Here is a 12525-nt window from a genome sequence, read left to right on the forward strand (position 1 = left end):
GTTGTCATTATCCAAAGCAGTCGGCAAATACAACGAAAACTAAACATGTCCAGCAGACACAAGATGATGTGACTCTCTGTGTGGGTGGGCTAGTGGGCAGGTAAACATTCTTGATGGAGCATAAAGGATTGCTAAGACACTATATGTGCTGACTGCCATCACATGCAAGGTGAGGGGAACTTTTTAAACAACTGCTGACATAAATGACCTTACAGGAAAGATGCCTTGAGCATTTGAAAAATACAGTCCCAACAAGACCTTTGTCATTCTACTGTCACTCGGTGCCTTAAAGCTTCTGGCATTAAATATTGCTGGTGTCAGAATGTCCCCTAAACAAGGGTCAACTCTTCTTAAAATTCTTTACTGATTAATGACAGAAGCTGTCCTTTTGTTTCCAGGTTTCTATGTTTAAATTGCTATTTAAACACAGCTCTACCGATACCCATTGCTAAATTATTGAGACTCCATTGTCTGTTTTGCATGTATGCAACATAGTTCCTTTTCAGCCTTAGTTTATGTTTGCTCCAAGTTAACTATCAGGTAATTATCTTCACTTTCTGGCTTCTATCTTCTGCCTTTGGCTCCGATATCCTGATTATGCTTGTGGATTTTCCCTTCATGCTCGTTGACTCAAAACCTCAACTCCGATATCCTGACTACAGTTATGAATCATTCCTCTGTGGTGTTACTTTCTTGGACAGATTCCCTGTTAGCAAACCTGCTGCTTAGTAATTGGACTTTACTTTTGCTAAACTCCCCTTGTTCCATTTTCCTGTGTTTTGGACCTCTAAGCTCAAGTCACAGTGAACACTTATTTTATTCTACCTTCTCATTGCAATGGACATTGTAACCACTACGGAACTTCCAAACTACCCTGTTCCCCCATATATGACCTCCTATTCTCATTGTTTAACGCAGTCTAACTGTGTCTTCTCATTATGGACAAATATAAAATCATAATTAAAAGAAATCTTGACAGCAGAATCTTCTTGTTTACAATTGGTTGAGTAAAATGGTGGCTTCCTTTGAAGCATCAGCCTTTCTATATAGATATTTTGTGTATATATAATAAAATATTTTAATCTTACCATTCTTATCTGCTCGTCTCAGTATCTGGAAAAAAAGTGAAAAAAAATAAATTAAGTCATCATACAGATTTTATAAAGGGACAAATATAACCTCAGTAATTACAACTCAGTTACTATTTTTTCCCCATACACTTAATGCTTTGAAGCACTCTCATACATTTTCAAAAGGATTGTTTTCAACCATAGGTTTTTCTAGAGAATAGTATGTTATTTACAATAACCTGGGCAGTCGCAACATAATTGAAAAAAAAAATACATTTATAATAGTCTATTTTTAGAGATATGTGAAGTTATATTTAACTTAAAATAAAAATATAATAAAGATAGATATATATCACAATTGACCATTTTAAATGAGAAGAAGCAAAATAATCAATAGTAATTGGAAAACAATAAACAGCAGAAAACACAACATATTTGGAGCAATCGCAATGCTCACAGGGATATTTACGAAAGTGAATTTCAAATTTTAGGACAAAATAGCAAAATCTAAAAAGTATAGATGGCTGAAAATATTTCCAATTTGCTAATCTTGGCATTAAATTATTTGAATTTACTTTAAAGACTCACTTTAGTAAATAACATTGTCTGTATATGCATTCAGGAACATAAATGGTCGATATAGTCGTTCTGATAGGTAAGTTGGTAAGTGCACTATCTGTGGGATCTATACTATAAATGCAACATATTCAGGACCAATTATTTTAGATGACATCATTACGTTGTGGCCCTTAGGCCTATTCCAAATTACTATTCCAAATTACAATTATCTGATTATTAAGAAATAACAAGCATATTCAGATATATATATATATATATATATATATATATATATATTTTTTTTTTTTTATTATTATTATTATTTTTTTTTTTAAAAGTGGGACATCACCATTTGCATATATCCCTAAAGGTATTTTTATGATGGAATTATTCCATTGGTATTTCAAGTATTAAACCTCAGGGTTTGCAGTCTTGATTTCCAACAGTGCCGATTCAACCTTTTACTAACCTAAGATTCTTCAAAGTACCATTTATACAATGAGTGTCATTAATGTGGGTAATAACAATATCTACCCCATAGCGGATAACTAAAAATTATAAGAATTTAAATGCATTTTTCCTAAATAAAATCATGGTTTCAAGCTATATAAAATTTGTATCAAGCTAACCTGGTCAAATCTTTGAGTAAGAGGGGAAATCATAAAGGAACAATATTTGCATTTAGATGATTTAAAATGGGATGTGCTGTGAATGCATTCATGTTCTATATACAATGAAATAAATGTAACATAACAGTCCGGTTAGTAAAGAAATTCTGCAGTTCAGATTGCAAGATTCGCAGGGTGCCAATGAACAACGAAAATTCTTTGTTTGGAATATTGACTTCAAAGTTTCCTTCTGCCATCAAATATAATTTGTTTAAAGACTGATAATATGGATTTTTTTAAATTAAATTATTCTAAAATACTAGACAGCCTCATATCAATGCTGACAATGTTTTGTATTCCGGAGACAGTTTGATGCAGCTGAATGCAACTATTATAAAATCTTAATGGAAAATATGGTTTTGGTTAAATGGATCAACAGGTCGATGTGAGAGCAGACATGATGTAATTAAAAAATAATATGCATTTATTTATGAGTTTATTTTTATATGTTTCCAGTAGCTGAAGAAAATAAAATACTTTTTTTCTGATCAGCAGATGTGTTTAGAATATATTTGACATGTACTTGACTTTCATTGACCAACAAATTAGTACAGTCACCTTAAATGACAGAGCTTGTATTTAACACGGAATGCAAAACACCTGGTTGACATCTGCTTAGCTGCGTGGTGAAGAGCCCAAATATAGTGTAAAGCTATCTATTTAGCCTGGTATAGAGAGGACCATTACTTTGGTTAGGGGACAATCTACTTATCAAGATCTATAGGGTTTATTGGTCAGGGAAAGAGCTATTATTGTAAAAGTACTAAAAGTGTATGTCTGTACAGTGAGGGAAAAAAGAAAAATGATCCCCTGCTGATTTTAAATGTTTGTCCACTGACAAAGAAATAATCAGTCTATAATTTTAATGGTAGGTGTATTTTAACCCCTTAAGGACACATGACATGTGTGACATGTCATGATTCCCTTTTATTCCAGAAGTTTGGTCCTTAAGGGGTTAAAGGACCACTATAGTGCCAGGAAAACAAACTTGTTTTCCTGGCTCTATAGTGTTAATAGGTCCCCCCCATCCTCATGGCCCCCCTCCTGCTGGTCTGAAGGGGTTGAAACCCCTTCAGCCACTTACCTTTTTCCAGCACCAGGCTCTCTCGGCGCTGGGGAACTCTCCTCCTCCTGCCGACATCAGCTCAGAATGTGCATGCGCGGAAAGAGCCGCGAGCGCATTCAAACAGCCCATAGGAAAGCATTTCTCAATGCTTTCCTATGGACGTCCAGCGTCTTCTCACTGTGATTTTCACAGTGAGAATCGTGGAAGCACCTCTAGCGGCTGTCAGTGAGACAGCCACTAGAGCCTGGATTAACCCTCAGTGAAACATAGCAGTTTCTATGACTATGAAACTGCTATGTTTTCAGCTGCAGGGTTAACACTAGAGGGACCTGGCACCCAGACCACATCATTGAGCTTTAACAATGAGAGAAAGAATAACAAAAATCCAGAAAAACACATGTCAAAAAAGTTATAAATTGATTTTCATGTCAATGAGTGAAATAAGTATTTGATCCCCTGTCAATCAGCAAGATTTCTGGCTTGCAGGTGTCTTTTATACAGGTAACAAGTTGAGATTAGGAGCACTTAAAGAGAGTGGTCCTAATCCCAGCTCGTTACCTGTATAAAAGACACCTGTCCACAGAAGCAATCAATCAATCAGATTCCAAATTCTCCACCATGGTCAAGACCAGAGAGCTGTCCAAGGATTTCAGGGACAAGATTGTAGACCTACACAAGGCTGGAATGGTCTACAAGAACATCCAGCATCCTCAAAATCCCCACAGGAAAGCATTGATTCAATGCTTTCCTATAGGAAAGGCCTAATGTGTGTGTATGTGGTGCTCGAGATACATGGTACTGCTCTCCATTGCAGGCGTCAGAGGAGGAGACTAAGCCAGTGCCAAGGGACCTCCGCGCTGGAGAGTAAACATTTTTTTTATTTACTTCTTGGCTGAGAGACACTAAATTCTAAATTCATGAATACATCAACTGATCTTTTGGCTGAATAAAGGATATAGGCTAATTCTTTAGTTGTCTAGAATTAATCGTCAAGAAAACAAAAAAGCAACAGAGCAAGAAAAGTCATCTGCAAAAAGAAAATTCAATGTATTAAAGAAACACTATAGTCACCTAAAGAACTTTAGCTTAATGAAGCAGTTTTAGTGTATAGCTCATGCTTCTCAAGTTCATTTCTCAATTCTCTGCCATTTAGGAGTTAAACCACTTTGTTTCGGTTTATGCAGCCCTAGCCACACCTCCCCTGGCGCTGATTGACAAAGCCTGCATGAAAAAAGGTGGTTTCACTTTCAATCAGATGTAATTTACCTTAAATAATTGTATCTCTTTCTCTGTAAATTGAACTTTAATCACATACAGGAGGCTCTTGAAGGGTCTTGCAAGCTATTAACATAGCAGGGGATAAGAAAATCTAAATTAAACAGAACTTGCAATAAAGGAAGGATAAACTTTAGATGGCTATTTACAGGAAGTGTTTATGAAGGCTGTGCTAGTCACATGCAGGGAGGTGTGACCAGGGTTCATAAACAAAGTGATTTAATTCCTAAATGGCAGAGAATTGAGTAGTGAGACTGCAGGGACATGATCTATACACCAAAACTGCTTCATTAAGCTAAAGTTGTTTTGGTGACTGTAGTGTCCCTTTAATAAAAGAGCACAACACATCTTTAAATAATTCTCACTAGAATTTATCAGCTTTCCTTTTGTTTTGTTAAAATTAAGCATGTGTTAGTTTCATTTGAAAATCTGAAACAAAAATAAAATATTCCTGCACCAATCAGTACATTCACACGTTTTGTTTACTATTTGTAATTCTAACATGAGAAGGCAAATTCACTGGAACCTAACCAGTTATTCTTTTTAGCTCTCTTCAATCCTCGGTGGTGTTTTCTTTTTAACATTGCTCTCTCAATCTTTCCACAGAAATGTTGCACTCGCAATTCACTATTCCCAAATTCACTGATATAAACCAAGACACTCAAAACTGGCAGACTACCTCCACGTGTGCCCCCACACAGCCCAGACATATTCATACTGAATGCTGCAATCTCACTTGCTAAAAAAATAAAATAAAACATTGCTTCACCACTCTCAGAGTCTCACATTATTCCAACCTTCACTTACTTTTTGCACTAAAAACTTATTTTGTGACATATTACCCCCTCCCCATCTCTCTCATTTCCCAGAGTCTTTCAAAGCCAAGATTGTATCAAATCAAGCATTCCATTCCATATGTTATTACCATGAATATTATTAGAGTCTAATATAAGAAACAACAATAGTTATATTTGTCTTTAAATGGTATAAATTATCATCTAAACAGAACAAATGGAGCCACCAACCTTTACTACAGAGCACCCAAATCCCAAAATACAACGCATACCACCCTAAATGCACAGCACCTACACCTAGAAATAACACCCTGGTAGTACAGCTCACTGGAGTTAGCACACGGTTCTCTGATCACAGAGCTCCCCAAATTTCAAACTCAAATTGCACAAAGCCATTGAATACTGGCACTACTGCGTACCTGGTGCCTTCCTTGAAGGGTTTTTAGAAATATATGTGCCAATTTAAGCATTCTAATGACTGATCTTGTGTGTCATATTTAGTTCTCTTCTTAATATTGTATTTTCACTCTTTTATCTTACTATCTACTCCATAGTTTCCTTTTTCTTTGGACATTTCTTCCTCAGTCACTGTTTTTTTTTCTTTTCTGTTATCCTCTCACCCCATTTCCCCCTGTGTCTCTTGACCAGACTCCTACTCTGAGTCTCTTCAGAGTTATTTTTAGCCAGACTCTGCTGTGAGACATATTATGCGAGAAAATCATACACTGATATAGTGTGTGTGTGTGTGTGTGTGTTGTTAATTTGGATTTTATATATAAGTTGTTTTTTTTACACCAGTACCACTATTTAGAAATGCATGTTCGGGGTGTACATTCTGATTCCATTTTTTCTACATCCTTTTACTGGTACCCACTCTGCAATGATGTGAGAGTTCTACAACTCATTGACTTCTAGAACCCAGTTCCATTTCTAGACTGATTTTTATGCGCTCTAGGCAAATGTGCATGCTCATCTGAATGCACATGCACAGGGTGTAATACGTGTGCATGCTTACTCAAATATACAAAAAGTCAAGATGAAAAACAAGGACAAAGTTACAAAGTTGGCAACACGTAAAGTCACTCAAATATACACATATATTGTTTATATGCATGGTAATATTCACATTTTTATCAGTGTTCAAGGTTTGAAATGAATGCACTACCAAATCCAGGAAAAACTATATTTTGATGTTTTTGAATTATGTACCTAAAAATAAATAAGTGACCCCACATGTGTCTTTTAATGTTTCTTTAGATCTGCATGACTCAATATGTAAAATGGTTTAAAAATATTGCAGGGCTTACATTCTGCCCATGAACTACTTCTTAAAGGAGCACTATAGCATTAGGAATACAAAAATATAACCTAACACTTTAATGTTCTCCTCTGCATTTAGTTGTAAATCTAAATGAAACATGGGAAAACAATGTTTTACCCTTTTTTTCCTGTGCCAAAATCCAGTCCCAGAAATTGCTCAATCCACCTCCTGCAACATCATGCCGACTCTTCTTCTCGTCCAATCCAATATTCCTCATAGAGAAGCATTGGTGATAAAAAGCACAGGTATGTATTATACCCTGCAATGTACATATTGCCGTATCTCCCGAGCATTGCCATATCTATTATTCAGATTAAGTGGTCTGGGTGTCTTAGGGGAATATGCGAATTGTATAATCATGTAAATCTACTCTTTCCTCTGTTCTATGTAGTATTTTTCAATCATTTTTCTTTTCACCTTATACCACTCAAGTGTCCCAGATCTACTAAGACTGTCAGATTTTGGTCCCCTACCTTCTCAAGTTGTGTCCCCTCAAAATCCAAGAAGAGCAAAACACTGAATGCACAAGTGGCCGCCCTTTGAACACCCTTAGCATATGCAGGTATATTTGTTGCACTCTGCATTGGTATTTAGTTCACTGAGTGGCAGTTTACACACCAAGAGAGCACATGTTGCACGCTAGTGAAGCCCCCTAAAATGTTGAGAGGCATGTCACTGCTGGGCACATTTCTTTACTTAAATTCCATTTTCAGGTCAGTTTATACTTAGTTTGAAAAACAAACACAAAAAAAAAAAAACATTCTCACCCGGGGCTCCCGTCATTCCCCGTAGATCAAGCAGAAGAATTATAAAAGCACACAAAGTTCTAAAGTATAGTTTTTGGATTCTAGCATACAGTTAGTGTGGAGGAAATATTTGCAGGCTGCAACAGCATCCTGCAATGCACTATTTTATAGAAGGCACCTCAATTTCTTCTGACAACTTAACATACTTTATAAGACAAATAAATACCGGGCAACATTTTCAGGTTTTGGTAACTTTTTTTTTGTTTCATTAGGAATTCTTCAGAAAATCTATTGTTAACCCCTTAAGGACACATGACATGTGTGACATGTATTGATTCCCTTTTATTCCAGAAGTTTGGTCCTTAAGGGGTTAAAACTGGCTGTTTGGGCCAATTTTGTAATCATTTGGTCAGTCCCCACCAGTTTCCAGTTTGGTGAATTATCTTATTTTAACAGGGTTAAAATAAGATCTTAGAACAATTTAGTATAGAATTGAAGCGTCTCGTTTAGTTTTTTTTTTTTTTCTTTTTTTTTCTTGTTTTCCATGCTTAGCCACTAAACTATTTTATTTTTGCTTTATGATATTTTTTTTTTTTTACTGCTGCTAAAGCTAAAGCGTGTTTGTGATTAACATTAAATAACAGTATATTCAGTATATTCACTTGCTTCCAGCGGTAACATTAATCTTCTAAAGTGATAACATCTAAGGTTAAACAGCCTCTATATAGGTGTAATTAATTAATGCCTGCATTTTCAACCTGTGCATTGTGCAAGACCTGAATCTCAAGAGGAAAGGAAACCATTTAAACTTGGAGATGTCATCTATAAGTGACATACATAAACCACATCTTGTCTCTTTATTTGAATACATCTCATAAAAATCTGTTCTATTTTTCCACTAGTTTTTTTTCACCCATGCTATAAGGGTATAGATAATATATAAAATATAAATCTGCCATTTTTCCATTTTCGATGGTTGAATTCTATTATCCATATATCTAGGTTAATGTGAAAGCAAACATGATAAAATCTGTTCTTTTAATAGTTCATTTAGCAATTACTCATTTTCATTAGTTCCGTTGCGCTGGTCTTGCAATATTTCTCATTAGGGATATGATCATTTTGAATGCACAGACTGATATTATATAACACTAATAAATAAAGAAAAGACATTTCAAAAGGTTTCTAAATAGGTTAATAGGTTCACACTGGGCATCAGGACACAACTAAGTGCACAGATTTCATTAAATGCTGTTTTAAAAAAAAATAAAAAATAAGTTTAATAATGTATGAGTTCGTAGCAAGATTATTTATTTTATATCACTAGATATAGTAATATATTTATATTTATATATATATACACACGCTGAATGCATTCTGTTGTAAAGCGGGATAAATGGGATATATCATATTTATGATTAACATATGATGCAGAATATGTTTTATTAATTAATCAATTCAAGCGATGAAAGGGTTAAAAATCTGTAAACGTTAAGAAACCTTGCCATGCATGGGGAAACATACATAAGACATTTCTTACTGTAATTAGCCAGTTTTTGGAACTGGTTTCCTTTCTAGATTAAGAGTAATTAATTCTCAATATTATGCAGAAACAATAGTACACCCAAGATTCCAGCGACTCCTCTTATGCGACTCACTCCCTCTAGGGTTGATGTTTTATTTAGGACAACATAGACCTTTTAGATGGATTAGAGAAGTTAAAATAAATCAAATAAAAAATAAAAATAAAAATAAAAATGGAGGAGTAAAGAAAGAAGCAGTGGTTATGATTTGTACATTATCACATGCATTAGGTGTTAGTTATCAAAGCCAATACTCACATCTAGGAAGATAGACATGCCTTTAGTTAGTTGTGCAGATGAGCACAGTTCTTCTGAAGAATCGGTCCTTGAGGGAGAGGACATCTCCTGGACATCCATGGCTTGAGACTGAACTGGCCAAGATTGCCTATAATGTATAGTGCTCAGGACTGGGATCCCAGTTAACGTTCTGTGTTCTGAGTATCACAGGTTGACTAGCTTGTGGTGCAGATACTCAGCAGCAATCTGCTTTTTGCTGAGCCTCCTTCAATTTGTCCCTCCCAAGTGTTATCTTCCTCCAGATAAATACCTCACAAACTCCCCCTTTTTCCAAATCTCATTAGAAACCTCACTATCTCGTACATACTTTGGGATTATGCTACATACTGGGACACATTTTACACTGATGCGAAAAGCAATCATTCGGTCTGTGTGTTGTTACATTTGTGCAAATATTACATCCTAACGCAGAATCTTCAAGCTTACTTTGCGAAGTTATAAGTGCTCTGTTGCCATCTAGCGTTTCTAATAAATATTGCAAATGAAAAACTTAAGCTAGTAAATCATGGAATTAGGAGTACATGTATATGATTATTTAGGTGTCCGATAGACCACAACAGAACTTTAGTAAGTAGCCAAATTACAATTTCATATTTATTTATTTGCTTCTCTTTGCATTATGCGACATTGAGGCACTTCCAAACAGGGACAGACTGACAGTGGTCTGGGCCCCCGGGCAAAATTAGGACCTGGGCCCCCTGTAGACCAATATATATGTTGTTGTAGATGTACTGTGTATTTGATTGTATGTGCATGTAAAGTGAATGTATGTTTCTGTGTGCATATTCACTGTGAGTCCTGGTGTAAGTCTTTAGCATATAGTTAAATACATGTTGTTTTTTTTTCTTTTTAAATAGGGTAGTATTTTTTATGTGTGTTTATGTAGCGTGGCAATATGTATAAAAGGGTATAAAAGGGTATAAAAGGGTATGCAGGCTTCCAAATTTTGCATCTTGAATTACAAACCAGGTGTTAACCGTTACCAGGAACACTGTAGTGTCAAAAAATAGAAATGTGTATTACTGACACTATAGGTTTAAAAAAAATGCATATAGGTCCCAGCCCCTTCTCTCCCCCGTTAAATCCTGGGTGTTCTCCTTGGCTGAGATCATCAAATTAGATCTCAGACAATCCAATACTTTACCATAGGAAAAGGGAATAAAATACAATGATAACAGAGAGAAACATAGCGCAATACTGCTGCAATAAAAATGGAGTGGAAATATAAATAGTTATTCACACTCACAAACCAAAATTGATTGCAGGCATATCATGAATGTGGTTGAAACCTCAGGATTTGTAGAGCATCATGTAGTACATAGAAGGAAGAAAAGAAGCATAATAGTGCAGAGTATCTTGATAAAATCAACACTTTAATTATAAGGCACACTTACAAGACTGAAGTGGCAAGCAGGCATATCGTATAAAATGTTCCAGTCGCAGGATCCCAAGATCGAGAGAACCGATAAAATACAAATAAAACTCTATACACTATACAGCAGCCCTACGCGTTTCGTTCAATAGTCCTTGAACTTCCTCAGGGGCATGTGATGAAGATCCTTCTATGTGCAGGCATGATCGTCCACAGGGTTCTAATGTGCTTTAAATATATCCGGTTTTGTCGCGCAGAAGCTCTCCACCTATCGGCAACATACTTCCGGGTTTGCTGTCTGTAGTACTTCCGGGTACATCCACATGTGGATCTTCATCACATGCCCCTGAGGAAGTTCAAGGACTATTGAACGAAACGCGTAGGGCTGCTGTATAGTGTATAGAGTTTTATTTGTAGTTTATGTTGTTTTATTTTATTTCAACTGTTTTCCGGTTCTCTCGATCTTGGGATCCTGCGACTGGAACATTTTATACGATATTCCTGCTTGCCACTTCAGTCTTGTAAGTGTGCCTTATAATTAAAGTGTTGATTTTATTAAGATACTCTGCACTATTATGCTTCTTTTCTTCCTTCTATGTACTACATGATGCTCTACAAATCCTGAGGTTTCAACCACATTCATGATATGCCTGCAATCAATTTTGGTTTGTGAGTGTGAATAACTATTTATATTTCCACTCCATTTTTATTGCAGCAGTATTGCGCTATGTTTCTCTCTGTTATCATTGTATTGTAGATTATTCCCTTTTCCATATTGTTTTGAGGACCCAGAGGAGTCCTTATAGTTAAAGGATAAGTGTTTAGATTGCTATCTATTACCCACTAATTGTATGTTCTATTCACTAGTAGGTGCATCTGTATACTTTACCATAGGAAAGCATTGGAAGGATACTGCACATGCGCAGCAAAATGCCATGCTGCGCCAATCAGCATCTCCTCATAGAGATGCATTAAACCTCTATGTGTGTGTACGTGAAAACAGCTAAACTAGGGTAAAGTTCATCTTCACATGTAAAGCGTATCATTATCCAAGTTAGTCAATTTTAAACAGACTGGACTTCTGGTCATCTGGAGCTTCAGCCTTGGGTCAGAGATGCCTTCCTTCACAATTCCCCTCTTTTAACCCCAAGGTTCACCCAGGTGTCTGAGGTATAACCAGATGTGCTAGTCACACCTGTGGGCCTTTTTTTATGTCTTCACCATGGTTCCCTTAGACAGGGCGAGCCAGGGGTCATCAGAGGAATGTTTCTTCAATAGTTACACAGCGCTATAGGTGTCAGAGGTAGGGGAAGCTGACATGAAAGTTAAGGTTCGACCAACATGAGGTTTTGATTTACACAAGGATGATAGAAGACAGGGGAAGAACTTAAAAGTAAGAAAGATAAACACAACAACAAATACTGAAATAAGCAAAAAGTATAATATTGTTTTGATAAGCAGGCTTAGCCATGTACCCAATCCAGAGGTCCAATCCCATTCCCTAAATAACCCTGTATCTTGCTTAATGTCATTTACTATGTTATGCAGGTCTTGTATGTGTTCATGGATCATGGTCCCATGATCTGAGAGGTTAAAATAACACATACCCTTGATAGCCTCACATCCTAAATCATTATTTAAGGGTAGATAGTCTATGGCTGCTCTGTTTTCATGGATTGTTTCTTATTAGCTTGGGTATCCTTTAGAAGCTCTTCTAAGGCCTGGTAGATTGCATTTAAGCCTTTAGCAAGGGCATTTATAACTCTAGCATTGTA

General features: G+C 36.1%; 1 protein-coding gene across 1 annotated transcript in view; it reads right to left on the reverse strand.

Moving 5' to 3' along the window:
• Window positions 1-9737, reverse strand: part of NECAB1 (N-terminal EF-hand calcium binding protein 1) — a 219049-nt gene extending 209312 nt beyond the window's left edge. The window contains exons 1-2 of the mRNA XM_063451266.1: window positions 9340-9737; window positions 1089-1113 (exon numbers count right to left, since the gene is read on the reverse strand). Of these exons, the coding sequence (XP_063307336.1) occupies window positions 1089-1113; window positions 9340-9438 (124 nt within the window). The 5' untranslated portion in view covers window positions 9439-9737. The remainder of the gene's footprint in view (window positions 1-1088; window positions 1114-9339) is intronic.
• Between the last annotated feature and the right edge of the window lie 2788 nt (window positions 9738-12525).

Source organism: Pelobates fuscus, chromosome 4 (genome assembly GCF_036172605.1).
Source record: "Pelobates fuscus isolate aPelFus1 chromosome 4, aPelFus1.pri, whole genome shotgun sequence".
Classification (NCBI taxonomy): Eukaryota; Metazoa; Chordata; class Amphibia; order Anura; family Pelobatidae; genus Pelobates; species Pelobates fuscus.